General features: G+C 46.7%; 2 protein-coding genes and 1 long non-coding RNA gene across 6 annotated transcripts in view; 2 read left to right on the forward strand and 1 right to left on the reverse strand.

Moving 5' to 3' along the window:
• KDM4A (lysine demethylase 4A) overlaps positions 1-5,690 on the forward strand; it is a 41,772-nt gene extending 36,082 nt beyond the window's left edge. For 2 of the 3 annotated variants that reach the window (XM_055402083.2, XM_055402084.2), the window contains exons 19-22: positions 535-705; positions 4,023-4,142; positions 4,439-4,531; positions 4,674-5,689. In XM_055402083.2, coding sequence (XP_055258058.2) covers positions 535-705; positions 4,023-4,142; positions 4,439-4,531; positions 4,674-4,814 — 525 coding nt within the window. In that variant the 3' untranslated portion in view covers positions 4,815-5,689. Of the gene's footprint in view, positions 1-534; positions 706-4,022; positions 4,143-4,438; positions 4,532-4,673 lie in introns of all 3 variants that reach the window. The other variant, XM_055402082.2, reaches the window with a different exon arrangement.
• On the reverse strand, positions 4,758-7,864 carry LOC148777995 (uncharacterized). Its single transcript, XR_016037171.1, has 2 exons — positions 7,651-7,864; positions 4,758-4,902 (listed from the first exon to the last, which is right to left on the reverse strand). It is a non-coding gene; the product is annotated as an uncharacterized LOC148777995 (long non-coding RNA).
• Positions 7,865-8,071: 207 nt separating this feature from the next.
• The window catches only part of ST3GAL3 (ST3 beta-galactoside alpha-2,3-sialyltransferase 3), a 215,402-nt gene continuing 207,630 nt past the window's right edge, over positions 8,072-15,843 (forward strand). The window contains exon 1 of one of the 2 annotated variants that reach the window (XM_088835219.1): positions 8,072-8,225. The gene's annotated coding sequence lies outside the window, so the exon portion shown is untranslated. The remainder of the gene's footprint in view (positions 8,226-15,843) is intronic. The other variant, XM_088835220.1, reaches the window with a different exon arrangement.

Raw genomic sequence — 15,843 nt, forward strand, 5'->3', positions numbered from 1 at the left:
GGAAGAAGGGTGATATGAGGGCCCCAGAGATGGCAGAGTCCTTGTAATGAGGAGCTGTGTGTCATATACAGCTGAGGACATCCAGGGAACCTCAGTCTTTGTGGTCTGACCCTGAGGGTAGAGCTGGTGGGAAAGTCTGTGTGGAGTATTGTGTGGGGGCCCCGAGCTTGCTGCCTGTCTACTCTGATGTGTGTCTGAACTATGTAAATTAGTAGGTGCTGTCTGGCCAATTCCTCACAATAGGGAAGTCACGAGAGTCTGTTTGGGGAGTTTGGGGTGAGACAGTATGGTTGGTTGGTATAAGGATCAGTTGTGTACTGTGAATGAGGGAGGAGCTACATTCTGGGGGAACCGTGACACTAGGTTTTCCCATGTCCTGGCTGGGGTGTGGATATCTGGAAAGACCTATGCTGTTTTACCTTTCCATTCTCATGCTTCTCTTTCCCTAGTGAAGGGGAGCCAGCTCACCTTGGTCCCCATTTGCTAGGCCTGTCAGCTCAACATGGGCATAACCCAAGCCTCTGTTTTTTCCAGCGTGCCAAGGGGGCCTTGCAGAGCATAACTGCAGGCCAGAAGGTCATTTGCAAGCACAAGAACGGGCGCTTCTACCAGTGTGAGGTGGTAAGGCTCACCACTGAGACCTTCTATGAAGTCAACTTTGATGATGGCTCCTTCAGCGACAATCTCTATCCTGAGGACATAGTGGTAATGTCTGCCTGGAGCTTCTTGGGCATTTTGGGATGGTGGTACTTCTAGGTCTGACTGACCGTGGGCCCACCTGCCTTTTCTGGCCAGGCCCATGGTTCCATCATTTGGCCCCCAAACAGAAAGAAGTGTTCGTACTGGTCTTTCTATACAAAGAAAATTGTATGCCACTAGGGTACCCTGGTTTCTCTAGAAGCTTGTAGGAAGCAGTGTTTTCTGCAGTAATTTGAAACATGCCTGTATTTTAGTCCAAACTACCCTTAACTCATTGGAAAAGACCTGATGCTGGAAAAGATTGAAGGCAAAAGAAGGGGGCGGCAGAGGATGAGATGGTTGGATGGCATCACCAACTCAATGGACATGAGTTTGAGCAAACTCTGGGAGATAGTCAGAGGAGTCTGGTGGGCCACAGTCCATGGTGTCGCAAAGAGTCAGACACAGCTCAGTGACTGAGCAACAAGAGCAGCAACCTGTGAAGGTGTTCTGGTGCATCGGATGAAGAGCCCACGCTTTGGAATCAGATCAGTGTGCCAGTACCTGCTCAGCAGCTGTGTGATTTCGGGAGCAGTATCCAGTAGCCTCTTTTCTACCGTGCTCTCTTGGTAGATGTGTGGAGTGTGCTTTTGGTTCTGTGCAGTTGAAGGCTGTGGAGGCTGAATAGAAGCTGCTTGGAGATAACCCTGGCCCGACTGTGTTACCAACTGCCTGGACTTAGTCCTGGGTTTCCTGGCTCAGGACTCAGCGCTCAGTTCAGGTTTCCCCTCTCGTTTGTCTCTCTGTCCCCAGTCCCCCACCCAACCCCCAACCTTTTCAGGTTAGACGGAGCGCTAGCATAGTGGGATGAAGCCACTTCTTCCTTCAATGCATCCACACACGTTGGCAACTTAGCTGCTAAAAGTCCATTCATTAGTTGTAAGGCAGAATTCTATGTATTAACAGTAAAGATGGTGTCAGGTGTGTTTGTGGCAGTAAACTAGCTATGCTTTGTGATGCTCTTCCAGTTTGGCAGGCACTGGGTAGGTTCTTGACTCGGGTCTGTGTCAGACTCGGGTAATACCAACTCAGAATCAGGAGGTATCTGTAACTTAAAGAACTCTCAGGACTCTTAGATGTTCCTGAGGACCCTAAAGAGCTCTCTGTGGATTATGTCTGTTAACCCTCGCCTGCCTGCGTTATCAATAGGGCTCATTATTTGCTCATGATTTTCTATTTGTTCATTATTAGTAGAAATTAAAACTGAGGTTGACTTGAAATAGTCCATTGTTTTTAACAACTTGAAGTAAAACAAAAAGTATTAGAGGAGTGCCACTTTTCTATAATTTTGCAAACTCCTTTAATGTCACAGCTTCAGTTTGTTGGACTATATTGTTTTGGTTAAAGCGTATGAAGAAAACTTGGTCTCACATAGATAAGCAGTTGAAAAAGTGAGTATTTAAATAGCCTTCCAGATGATTGTGTTCATTCTGCTTTGATACTACACCAAACCTCAGTGAATAGTAGTTCCTTAACAGTTAGCTGCAGTGTGGACTCTGAAGGCAGCTTGGTGAACATACTCTCTTAAATTCTGTTTGTCTGTCTTACACTGAGAATGGATCTTTCACCCATGTGTGATTTTGAACCCTCATCCATGTTGGAATAATGGGCTATGCAGATCTTTCAGGTATTGTTAAATTTTATTACCAAAAAACCACTTTAATTTGTAGCACGAATCTCAGAAAAGTCTTTAAATTTTAGGGAGCGTCAAGCTCATGGTGTTGATACGACTCTTCTGAAATTATAGCTTGTGGTTGAAAACTTAGGTTTTATTACTGGCAGTACTGTCAGTCCGTTTTCCTCGAAGTGAAAGGCTCACTTCATTCATTTTCATGATGTCTGCCAGTACCCAAGTCTGAATAACCTGTTTGTCATTTTTTTTTTTTTTTAATAAAACTGGTGTTTCATGAAAAAAGCAGTCACTTCTCACAACTCAGTTACCCTGTGCTTTTCCTCAGGACAGCCATTATGCTTCAGCATGCGACAGAAAATGTCTGAGTACTGTGGTTTAACAAAATGATTTTTTCTGCTTTATCAAAGGGACATTGTTACGTGGTTACAGGTTTTTCTCTGTTGTTCCTAAATCATGAGTCCACAGTGGCTAAGAATGTAGTAACAAGTAGCAGACCTCAGGGCTGTTGCCTCAATCTGTGCTGTGGGCCAGTAATTGCACACTTTCTAGGTGTTACACCATCACGGCAGATGTCAGCACAGTGAAAGAGACTGTTTTAATATTATTGTGAAAATTATCATGCCCTTGCTTGCTCCCTGCTGGTGGCTCAGGAATCTCCCTGAAACATGCAGACCCTACTTTGAGAACTGCTATTATCGGAGGAAAAACTGAATATCCGAGAACTCAAGTGATTTATCAAAGATCAGATATTTGACTGGTTAAAACTTCCACCTCAGATTCTTTTGTGGGGCAGTGCTTTCTATTTAATTGTTGAATTCATAACACAATATAGTTATTGAGTAACTAGTCAGTAATGAGTTGCCAATACAGTATACTGCTGCTGCTGCTAAGTCACTTCAGTCGTGTCCGACTCTGTGTGACCCCACAGACGGAAGCCCACCAGGCTCCCCCGTCCCTGGGATTCTCCAGGCAAGAACACTGGAGTGGGTTGCCATTTCCTTCTCCAATGTGTGAAAGTGAAAAGTATAAAGCCATTTCTATTCAATAAATGAACTGGCATGTAGAACCTTCCTCTTGTCATGAGTGGAAATTGGAAAGAGCAGTTGGAATTTTAGATATTTGGCATTTTAGACTCTGTCCCATTCCTGCTCCAAGGTGTATTTTTTGGGCCATGTCCCCAAGCACCTTCTTCCATTTCTACCCGTCAGACCTTTGATTCAGCTGCCATGAGCATGCTCACACACTGGCCAAATTATATAACAAGCCCTCTACTGGGAATGCAGCGAGGGTTCCACTCAGCCTTAGGGTGCCCCCTTCTGCAAGGAGTCAAAGTGCTAAAGTTTTTTGCCAAGTCCCGTGGTAGGTGGTCTTTTATTACTTTCCTGTTAAGGACCCCTCTCTTAAAATAGTTGAGTACAGTTTGACTATTTCTTCCTGGCAGAACCCTGTCCCCTGTCCCTTAGACAGTTGAAGGAACATGAGAAAGGTTCTTGATGATGGTAGTTGTCTTCTACATTTATTAAGGTTATTATAGCTGCTTTTTCTGTCACCTGGAACAGCAGCAGCCAGCAGGGATAGCAGGTAGACTCGGACTTCAGCAGGTCTCTCAAATGGACCTCCCTTCCACCCTTCTTCCTTACTGTTCCCTCAGAGTCAGGACTGTCTCCAGCTGGGTCCTCCTGCTGAAGGGGAAGTAGTCCAGGTGAGATGGACAGACGGCCAAGTCTATGGAGCCAAGTTTGTGGCCTCCCACCCCATCCAGATGTACCAGGTAACCAAAGGCTTTGCTGGGGATGGGGGGAGGCTGGTGCTTGGTTAGTTCAGTGTTTCTTCTTGAGCCAGGTGTGGGGCAAGTCTTTGCTCTTGGGAGATAACTTAAGGTATCAGTCACAACCCTTTTCAGAGCTGGGGCTGCCCTGTGTCCAGTCTGCCAGGTATGGCTTCAGCCATGGCCGGCCTCACTTCAGTGTTCTAAACCCTTCCTGTGTCGGCAGGAAATGGCCACTGTGCATGGTGGACCAGGGAGCGACAGGATATCTTAGCTTAAGGCCTTTGTTTCCTTGGTAGGTGGAGTTTGAGGATGGCTCACAGCTTGTGGTTAAGAGAGATGACGTGTACACGCTGGATGAAGAGCTTCCCAAGAGAGTCAAGTCTAGACTGGTGAGTGTGTTTTCTGTGTGCCCTTGGTTCCCCTCTGGGAGGGAGGGGACAAAGCAAGGACATGACCCTTTGTTTTTTCTTCGGGAGGTGGGGGCATTGGCCACAAAGTGCTCATTTATTTGGCTTGCCTATTCTTCTATAGTCAGTAGCCTCAGACATGCGCTTCAATGAGATTTTCACGGAGAAAGAGGTTAAGCAGGAGAAGAAACGGCAACGAGTCATCAACTCAAGGTACCGGGAAGATTACATTGAGCCTGCACTATACCGGGCCATCATGGAGTAGGTGCTTCCAGCAGCTGAGAGAGTCCCAGTCAACAAGGTGAAAGCACTCTGGGGTTCCACAGCACAGAAGACACTTGGAACTCTGAAGTCTGTAAAGTGAATTGTAAAATGAAAAGGAATGAACTAACCAATCCCATCATCTTCTCACCCTGCCCTCATTGCATTCCGCTGTAGTGCAAGGACGAGCCCTTCTTGGACACGCGGCAGCAGATGATGAGCTCCCAGCTGATGGGCTCAGCACTGGAATGCTATGGCTGCACTGGCTCCAGTCTGCAATGGGTTGACTGTGCTGGCTGGGCTGGTTACCCTGTTCCTGGCCTCGGACTTAGCTTCCTAACGATCACCTGCACCAGCTAGGCAGAGGTGCTGGTGCTTGCCCCCCTAACCCCTTTTGTATTTATGTGTGTGGGTGTGGGTGTGGGGTGTGTGTGTGTCAGTATGTATGTTTGGTCTGGACCAGCTTCTGCCAGCCCCTGGCCTTTACTTTCTTCTTTGCCTATCCAGGGCAACAAAAATGTGAAATTCTGCCCTCAGCTGAGCTGAGTAAGGGCCCCTGGGGGTTGGCTGGAGATGGCTGTGGCCTCTGTCTGTCCCTAGAACTGCCTCAAGGGAGTGGTGGCAAAGCTGCAGTGATGAGATGGAGATGCTGAGGAGTTAAGCCAGCTGTTTGCCCTCTCTTGAAGAAGATAGGGTAACATGGGTGTGTGTGCCCATATCACTTGAGCACAGAGCGCCTGTGGACAGTATTAGAGGGTGTGGGTGGGGAATAATCTGAAGGGAGATCTAATGATGGAAGCAGGCAGAGCCTGGCAAGTGATTCTGTCAACGGAAAATTGCAATCATGCAGGGGCTGGGAGGGTTAAGATGAACTGGGGCCACTGGAGGCCAGGGGCAGGTTTCGATACGCCCCTTGTTCTAGGGGTGGGAGGGAGCTGATTTTGGGGTGGGGGCGGGACTGGAGGGCAACACTGAAGGGGTTAAACAGGTTTTTGCTCCTCATGAATTTGTTTGCCTGGGCCCAGGATTGGAGGGCTTCACACTTATACCCTGTGTATACAAGAATCAGATTTATAATACTCCCCGTTTTTTTGTTACGTATGAACGCTATAAACCAAATTATTTTGAAAACTGGTGCATCACCTTGTCCTTAGCAATAAAATGTGTTGAGCAGAGGATTGGCTGTGTCTGCCCCAAGGAGCCGGATGGCTCAGGGTCAGGCCAGGAGTGTACCTAGAGTCCACAGACTCTGGAGCAGGGCCATGCATTTTAAGAAGGCTCTTTAAGGCCCTCTTAAAGAGGTGAACTCTTTGTCAAGTTCTGGTCCTTTGGCTCTGTGTGATGGGGACCTGGGGAAAAGATGCCCTTTGGCCGAGAGCACGTCCTTTTGCTGCTCCTGCGTTAGACATGGGATGGAAAAGCTAACAGAGGGAGAACCAGACCACTTCCATAACCTGTAGAAAGAACTGAGTTTGATCTCATCTCAACCCCACTTATTAACTTCACTGAGCAGGTGTAAGTTTATACCAGTGTCTGTTCCATAAAAACTGTACAATCAGCTTGAAAGAAGGCAGGACATTTTAGGTACTTGAAGAGCAAGAGATTGCCCCTTGTCCCCCTTCCTTTGGGTCCTGAAACCTTTCTGATCTGCCTGTAGTTGGTGAGACACTTCCTTGAGGATGACCCAGTCCCTTTGACCAGTAGTGTTCCTAAGGTCCAGGTGGACAAGGATAGAGCAGCAGCAGAGCAGGGAGGGACTGGTGAATTGGGCACAGCAGAGCTGTTCCAGCTGGTCTAGTTCTTGGCTTTGGCCAGGTGTGGGAGAGTCTTGGGTCAGCTCAGCAACTCAATGCTGCTTTGTGTCCTGGGGCTTGGGAGGTGGCTGGCACCTCTGGTGTCTGTGGGGAAAGGAGCAGCAGGTTTCCAAGATACTTTTCTGTACTGCCAGTCTCCTGAGGCCAAGAAAAGGGAGGCTGACTCTTTTGTCCAGCACCCAAGGATTCCCAGGGGAGAGTGGACAGAGCCAGGCCTTAATGGTTTGGCAAACCCTGGGAACACACATCTTTGGAGGGAAGGAACCTTCCCCCAGACTTGTCAGGGTCTGGGACCTCCCTCCCTCTTGCTGACCTACCATCCCCAGAGGTGCTGCAGGACAGGCAGGGAAGTCCCTGGTGTAACCCTAGCAGTTCTTTCTTAACAGCTGATTATTTTTCTAGAAACTTTTGTTTTGGTCGAATGTAATAATCCTCTGGGAAACTTAGTTTAAAAAGGTGATGAAACTCAAGTCCCACAACAGGCCCTTGTGCCTGCAGTCAGGCCCAGGCCTCAACCAACTCATCGGACTCCCCTCAGAAGCCTTTTTGTCAGGACAAACTGCCCACCTTTGGTGACAAACTGCCCACCTTTGGTGAGGTAAAGTCTTAGGGTTGGCACCTAAGATCGCAACCGGACAGTTCTTCCTCTCGCGTAAATTCCCGCGAGGGGTAATGTGTTTTAAATTGTGCCCCAGTAGGGTAGGAGAAAGCTGGGATCTCCGGAGGTGCAAGCGTAGACGAAATGGGGCGGATACGTCCTGGAATAAAAACTGTAAAGGCTATTAAAGTGAGGCTGTAAAGTAGTAAGAAGGGCAGCTAGCGACCCCTGTACCCCTTCACAGTATTGGGCAGGGTTGCCCAACCTGTGGAGGTCCTCATCCTGGGTCTGGGGAGGATGCCTGCGTCCCTCGGCGTGGAGTGACCGTGGACCCCTGTTCCCCCTCACGACCGAGAACAGGCTCGAGGGATTATCTCGGCGGGCCGTGAGCCCTGTGGCCGTCAGAAACCCACATCCCGAACGCTCACCCTCCAGGGTGTGAGGCTGCGGGTGGAGGATTCCTGCAGGCGGCGGACGGGCTCCGGGGAACCGGGAGCGGGCGTCGGCGCGGAAGCAGCGGGGCCGGGCGTCGCTCCAGCAGGCCTGGCGGGTAGGACCGACTCCCCGCCCCGCCAGCAGCCCGGGTCCGCGCCGGGCGGGGCGGAGCGGAGAGCGGGGCGCGGGATGGGCGGGTTGCAGAACTCGGGGCTCCGGCGATAGCGGGCCCCTCTGGGGCGCGCCCGCCCACTGCTCTCAGCGCAGCCCCGCATTGGTCAGCTCGGTGCCCCGCCCGTCTCCCGCGCGCCGATTGGCCGCGGATGCCCGACCCCCGACGAGGGCGCTGAGGCGGAGAGCCGGATTGGTGGTCCCGCCGTCCCGGGGTCGCGGCCGCGCGCTCCGCCCGCGGCTGCGTCCCCACTATGGCGGCGCCCAGGCGGCCCGCCGCGTCGTGGGCGCCCGCCCGGGTCCCCCGCGGCTGCCGCCCCCGCCTAAGCCGTCGCCCCCACCTTCGCGCCCGCGTCGTCCCGGGCGCCGCCTCCCCCCTGCCTCCCTTCCCGCTGCGGTAAGGACCGGTCCTGCGCGCGTCGGGGCGGGGAGTCTCCGGAGTAACGGTCGCCGCCACCCTTTCCCTCCCCTCCCCCGCTTCCCGCGGTTCCGGGTCGCCGGGGCGCAGAGCCCGAGCGCGCTGGTGTTGGGGGAGGAAGGGTCGCGCGCGGCCCAGCGGTCTCCAGATAATGAAGTCCGGCTCAAACTAGGGGCTCGGGGCGGGAGTTCGGTCCCACGGAGACCTCGCCTCGGTAGGGGCTGCCAGGCCTCGGGGAAGAGGACGGCTGGACTCGGGCCGAGCGGTCTAGGTCACCTGCGCGCGAGACCCCGCAGCGCTGCGCACCTTGGTGCAGAGATGCAGAGCAGGGACATGGTCAGGCGGGCCTTCGCTGTGGGAAGAGCGAGGAAAAGTGGAAAGCCTGAGTGGGATCAGCAGCGTTCGGGTAGCGGTTGTCATTGCTTATTGCTCTGCTGCTGCTGCTAAGTCGCTTCAGTCGTGTCCGACTCTGTGCGACCCCATAGACGGCAGCCCACCAGGCTCCCGCGTCCCTGGGATTCTCCAGGCAAGAACACTGGAGTGCTCTACTAGCTGCCAAATGTTCCGGGAACCCGGGTCAACTTGACTGACAAAGTACGCCTCTTGCTTCGTTTCACCTGGCACTTCTCGCCATTGTTTACTCTCTGATTTTGTTTGCAGGAGGAAATATCTTAATGAGAGCAGGTTTGATTAGGATAGTGTCCCACGAGTATTTTTTAATTCCTTTTTGTAAGCGTGCTCGTTTTATAATTCCTTAAGGACTTCGCTTATGTTTTTTCCCGCACAGAGGAGGCAGGAGAGAAACTGAACTGAATCATTGTAATTAATTGAGAGAGGAACCAATGAATGCAGCTGCTATTTTGTAACAAACAAGCCACTTAGAAACTTTTCTGTCGATACACTTTGAATGGTCTGTACTATAGCTAGTTGAACAGGAAGGTAGGTAAAAAAGCACTTACTGGGTTCCTGAAAGTAAATAAACCTCAGGGAAAATTAGGTTATTTCCAAGTCTGAATTACCTTGGAGTGCTTATCACTGAAGTGTTAGGAATATCTTCATGTCAAAAAGATTCAAAGGAAGCTGGCACAAAAATTTATGATCGAAATGGTGTATTCAGACAATCTCTTAAGGCAATAGCAGTTCCTAAGAGTAAAGATTCTTAAGCATATTTTGAAACATTAAGTGATGAAATCTCCCTGTTTCACATGTCTAATCATGATTTAATAAAAGTAAATTATTAATGAAAAAGATGTGCATATTCTTAGAGACTAATTTACTTTGGATTATCAATAAGGTATCTATTGTGTACATGTTATGTGCAAGGCACTGTAACTGTGGGGACCTCACAACATGTATGAGACTTGCTCTGATGAGATGGTTTGGGAATAAAGGGCACACAGGAAAACGATCAGTAATAATATGGTCTTTAGAATTCCAGGACAGCAGGTACTATGAAAATTCTGGAAAAGGAGAAATCCGTATGTTTGAGGAAGGTTTTACATGAGAACTGAGGTTTGAGTTGAGCCGTGAACTCAACTAGGTATACATGAGTGATGATGAGAAAGGAGAATTGAGGAAATGAGAAAGTGAGGGTGGGAAAGGTGGCAGAGGAGAACCCAAAACACTCGGGGGTGGTGCCAGGAGGTTCTAATTGGGAAAAGTGGGAGATAAGGTTGAGGGTATCAAACCAGGGAGTACTTTTGTCCTGGGTGAAGCACGGGGTAAACAAGAAGTAGTTCTTCAGATGAACCTGGAGCTTGCTGTTAGAAAGACAGATGGCAGCACTTTATTTGCCCTTGTCACTTTTCTGAGTAACCTCAGCTATTTAGAATAATGGTCCTCTCAGCTACCTAGGATTTGCACCTCAGGATTGATTCTTGTCTTCATTTTATTTCCCCCATATGTTAAGTTGGTTGCCAGTTTTTATTGCTACAGCCTCCATACTGTTTCTAGTATTTGCTTCTTTTGGTTCCTACCATCATTATACTGGTTTGGGGCCATTGATACCTTTCCCTCTTATTACTGCTGCTGCTGCTAAGTCACTTCAGTCGTGTCCAACTCTGTGTGACCCCATAGATGGAAGCCCACCAGGCTCCCCCGTCCCTGGGATTCTCCAGGCAAGAACACTGGAGTGGGTTGCCATTTCCTTCTCCACTTATTACTGCAGAAACCCTCTAACTTCCCCCTTGCCTCCTTTCATCTCTCCTGTGTACTGTCATCATTTCTAGGTAATTCATTTCCCCAGCCTAGACTTTTTATTTTCCCCCATCTTTATCAAGATTTAATTGACACATATAACACTGTAATTTCAAAACACAGCATTTTTATTTGATACAGATATGTATTGTAAAATTATTACAATAAAATTAACATATAATTACCTTTTTTGTGGTAAGATCATTGGAATTATACCTTCTTATACATTTTCTTTCTTATCTATTTTCTTTCTTTTTTAGAGTATAATTACCTTACAATGTTGTGTTAGTTTTTGCTATATAGCAAAGTGAATCGCTATATGAACACATATATCCCCTCCTCCTTGAACCTTTCTTCTACCCACCCCCAGCCTAGGCTTTTAATGGCTTCCTACCTTCTGTTGAATTAAGCACAGCCCAGCCTGGTCTGGGCAGTATGGGTAAACTCACTTCTTGCTATTCCCTTTGATTTTACAATATTTTCCAAGTCTGGAACTGTTTGCTCTTTGTTGTCTGTGCTCACTGTCTTTGCTCTTGTTGCTTTTTCTGTCTAAATGACTCCTTGGAACCTCTAATTGTTGGTTCTTACCCATTTGTCAGGGCTATTTGATGGGAACTCTCTTTGTGAAACTCTTCTGAACTTTTCTCCCCAACGGCATAGAACTCAGTTCAGTTCAGTTGCTCAGTCGTGTTTGACTGTTTGTGACCCCATGGACTGCAGCATGCCAGGCCCCCCTGTCCATCACCAACTCCCAGAGTTTACTCAAACTCATGTCCATTGAGTCAGTGATGCCATCCAACCATCTCATCCTCTGTCATCCCCTTCTCCTCCCACCTTTAATCTTTCCCAGCATCAGGGTCTTTACAAATGAGTCAGTTCTTCGCATCAGGTGACCAAAGTATTGGAGTTTCAGCTTCAACATCTGTGCTTTCTATGAATATTCAGGACTGATTTCCTTTATAATGGACTGGTTGGATCTCCTTGCTGTCCAAGGGACTCTCAAGAGTCTTCTCCAACACCACAGTTCAAAAACATTAATTCTGCGGTGCTTAGCTTACTTTATAGTCCCAACTCTCACACCCATACATGACTACTGGATAGCCTTGACTAGATGGACCTTTGTTGGCAAAGTAATGTCTCTGCTTTTTAATATGCTGTCTAGGTTGGTCATAACTTCTTTTCCAAGGAGTAAGCCTCTTTTAATTTCATGGCTGGCAAACCACTTCAGTATTCTTGCCTTGAGAACCCCATGAACAGTATGAAAAGGCATGGGACTAGTTCCCCCTTTAAACAGTTATAACACTAGAATCTGCCTTTTTGCCCCAATTGCCAACATAAGACTGAAACTTTTTCAAGACATGAATTATCTTCATCTTCTAGCACAGTGTTTTGTACATAGTAGGTACTTGGTAAATATATTTTAAATTGAACATAGCTTTGAACCAAGATAGATGCAAAGAAAATTCTTTATGCAAGCAAAATGTTTATCATAAAATCTGTAAATAAAACTACTTATGTGAGAGAATTCCTTACTGGGAAAGCTGGTGTATTGGTCTGGATAGCTTGGATTAGGCTTCATTAACAAAAACCCTTAAGACTTCAATGGCTTAACAGAAGGAAAGTTGACTTCTCATTCATGCCACATGTCCAGCAGGACTGCATGGGTGACTCTGCTCCTCTCAGTTACTCAGGGATCCATGCTGGTGGAAACTCATCTTAATATGGTTTTCCATGACCATTTTGATCGAGTGGAAGATGGTGATCAAGGGACACTGGATTTTAAAATATCTGACCTGAAGTGGCACATGTCACTTTCATTTCCATATCATTGGCTAAAGCAAATCACATGGTCATGCCTAATTTTAAAGAATGGCAGGGAATTGCAGTCTGAAGCATGTGCCTGGGAAGCAAAGAGCCCGAAGTGATTGCTGGACAGCACTAATGACTGCTACATCTTCCATCTGTGAGCATCACGGCCCAGCCTGTGGAAGATTAGAGGTAGCGAAATAAGATGCGCTACTAGAGAGAAACATACTGACAGTAGCAAGAAATAATAGCTCTAACGAGGCATGGAATGAGAGTGGACAGGGAAGTCAGAGCTCCATTACAAGGACTGTAACACTTATAATGTAATAGGCCAAGGCTGTTGATATGAGGGTAAGTGAAAGTTGTTCAGGCGTGTCTGACTCTTTGCGACCCCATGGACTGTAGCCTGCTAGGCTCCTCTGTCCATGGAATTCTCCAGGCCAGAATACTGGAGTGGATAGCCATTCCCTTCTCCAGGGGATCTTTCCAACCCAGGGATCGAACCCAGGTCTCCCACATTGCAGGTGTATTCTTTACTGTCTGAGACGGTAGTCTGATTTTCCGGTTACTCCTTAGGGCATTACTATTTTATGGCACCCTCAGAGATGAATTCAGGAATGGTCCTGAGGCATCCATAAAGAGTTAAGTTTTATTCAAGATACACAATTTAAGAAACCAGAAAGTGTATAATAAGGTACATTTTTACTTGAATGGTAAAAAGATCCTAGTTCAACCTTACTGGTTTAATTGGGTTTAACTAAGGCTATCAAACTTTGTTATTTGGGGAGGAGATTTCACTTTTGGGCTTCCCTGGTGGCTCAGATGGTAAAGAATCTGCCAAAGAAGGGAATGGCAACCAACTCCAGTGTTCTTGCCTGGAGAATTCCAAAAGTGAAAACAGGGTTGAAATCTTGCTTCTGCCGTTGATTGTCTAACGTTGGGCCAGTGTCTTGATTCTGGAATCCGAGTTTCCTCATCAGTGAAATGCATAGGGTGGTTAAGAGTTCATTTTCTATGAAGTGCTTTATCCAGTACCTCGTTCAGAATAGGCACTCAAGGTCATGATATTCATTGGCAGCAGCCGCAGGATTTGAAGAAACTTTGAGAAATCAGGTAAGGAAATCCCAGGGTTCCCTCAGATTTTCCTACCCTTTTCTACCTCCTTGGCATCCTGCAGCACTCTTTCTTTCTCACCTTATTTTCACACGGATCCAATTTTATTTTTTACTTGGTTGTGTATGTGTCTGTTTCCTCTACTGCACTAGGCCCTCTAGTCATCCCACAGGTAGTTTTGAACATGAGCTCTCTACTAGCCTCGGTGCTCAGTCATGGCATTGCAGATACAAAAGGCATATCCCAGGCCTGAAAGAGCCTGTAGTCTGGTAGGACCAGAAGCCAGTGGACTAGCAGTTAGAATATATTGTAATGTTTTATGTTTGGGGGTCCTGTGGGATCTCCTAAAAGGGAACCTGATGTCACACAGGGAATATAATTAATGATTTTTCCAGAGAAGCTCACACCTACCTAAGTTTCGGATAACTAATTATTAGCTGAGTAGATGTAGGTTTAAAAGACTTTTCAGGTAGGAAACAATGTGTGTAATGACCTAGAAATATAAGAGAATGTGGCTGCATCCTGAAGATGCTTGAATGGCAGGAGAACAGTCTGTTTGGGGAGTGTGTGGAGGCTGTAGAAGTCAGACTGTGAAGGCTTGTGAGTTCACGAGTTTATCCTGACTGAGGAGGAGCCACTGGAGTACTTGAAGGTGGGAGATGACTTTATCAGCTTTGCCTTTTAGGAAGGTCAGTGTGTGTGGAGACACCAGAGGAGTGAATGTCCTGTTTCCCTGCCATGGAAAATTGTGAGTTTTGCAACCGTAGTACTGTATCTGCTACACAGAATCATAAAATACCTCTGGATGAGGAGAGCTTAGAATAAGGTGAGGCTGGAGGGAAGGTTCCCAGTTAGGCTTTTGCAGTAGTAGGAGGGGGTGTGTACGTGTCCTGCCTGGGGCTAGAGTCAGCTGACCAGGGCTTCCATCAAGGCTTCACCAGTGTCTACGATGTGACCTTGGACAGTCTTCAGAACCTCTTGTGTCATCTTGGTTTTTCAAACTGGTAAAATGGGACTAAAAAATCCCTACCTTGCAAGGTTGTTCTGAGTATTTGAGCAAATAGTTGTAAAAAGCCTGCTCCTGTACTGTTAGACACTTAAGGGACTTCTTATAATAAAAATAATAGTTTTAAGATTCTTAATGCTTAGTATATTCTCTGGTTCATGGTAAGTGATTGTTAGCCTAAATTCCCACCACCTGGACATAACCACTGCCAACATTATGTTTTTTTTTAAATACATCTTAAATGATTGAAATGCTGAATTTTGTGGGTTGGGCATGAGGGAATTATCCTAAGATCAGGAAGAGAAGAGTTGATTGATATGAATACCATACCAATTTAAACATTCTTTAAATGCCAACAAATTGTATGTGTTTATTCAGCTGTTCCCAGCCCTCACCCAGAAGTGACACATACATCTGCATACATTCTTGTCACTAATGTTATAATGTGCTCACTGCCTGGGGTGTTAAAACACATGTGCTTCTCCTTCAGCCTGTCATCATCATTGTGATGCTGTCCCCCTGAAATTTTGCTCCTCCTCAGTCTTTTTCTGTATATATTTGTAAAGATGATGCTGCTGCTAAGTCACTTCAGTCGTGTCCGACTCTGTACGACCCCATAGCCGGCAGCCCATCAGGCTCCCCCGTCCCTGGGATTCTCCAGGCAAGAACACTGTAAAGATGATAATAGAGGTTTAATTCCAATTTGTTCTCCTTTCGGCTTCTCCCTGGTTATCCGGGCTGACAGGAGGAGTTCCTCCTTTATGAACTTCCACACAATTTATGTTATTCTAATTAAATATTATCTGTCGCCTTGTCTTACAGAATTCATCTATATGTCAGTAAATTTCTCTTGTGGTTTTCTTTACAAAGTGATAGAAAGAAGGCATGTTTATATGTTTCTGATATGACTTAAAAATCCATGGAAACCTTGTGTTTGAAATATGTTAATAAACAGGATTTCAATATTCTTTTCTTAAATTTTAAGTATATAGCCATGATTTTTCAGAGTCTTTGATCTCAGGACCACTTTATACGTTTGAAAATTATTGAAACCCCAAAGAACTTTTATTTCGTGGGTTTGTCTTTTGATATTTAATGTATTAAAAATTACTGAGATTTTAAGTCACGAGAATGCACTAGCGTGCATCCCATTAGTTGTGAGGACAGTGATATGGTTACATGTCATCATATTTATAGGCTCTGGAAAACTGTGCTGGACCCTTGTGAGAGAATGAGAGTGAACAAGGCAAATAATGTCTGAGAATTTCTGTGAAAATAGTTTCAAACTCATGGATCCACTGAAAAGGCCTTAGAAACTCTCTAGGGTCCTTAGACTACAATTTGAGAACTGCTGACATGGAAACATGAGAGTTTTTATAATGGACATTTCTACATCTTTTTGGCAACACCATAATGTAAGGATGGAAACATTGCCAGATGTCTGTTTTCAAAATGCACTCAACAGTTTCTTAAAGA

This window comes from Moschus berezovskii, chromosome 4 (assembly GCF_049115385.1).
Source record: "Moschus berezovskii isolate FMDL1 chromosome 4, NW_MosBer_1.0, whole genome shotgun sequence".
NCBI lineage: Eukaryota > Metazoa > Chordata > Mammalia > Artiodactyla > Moschidae > Moschus > Moschus berezovskii.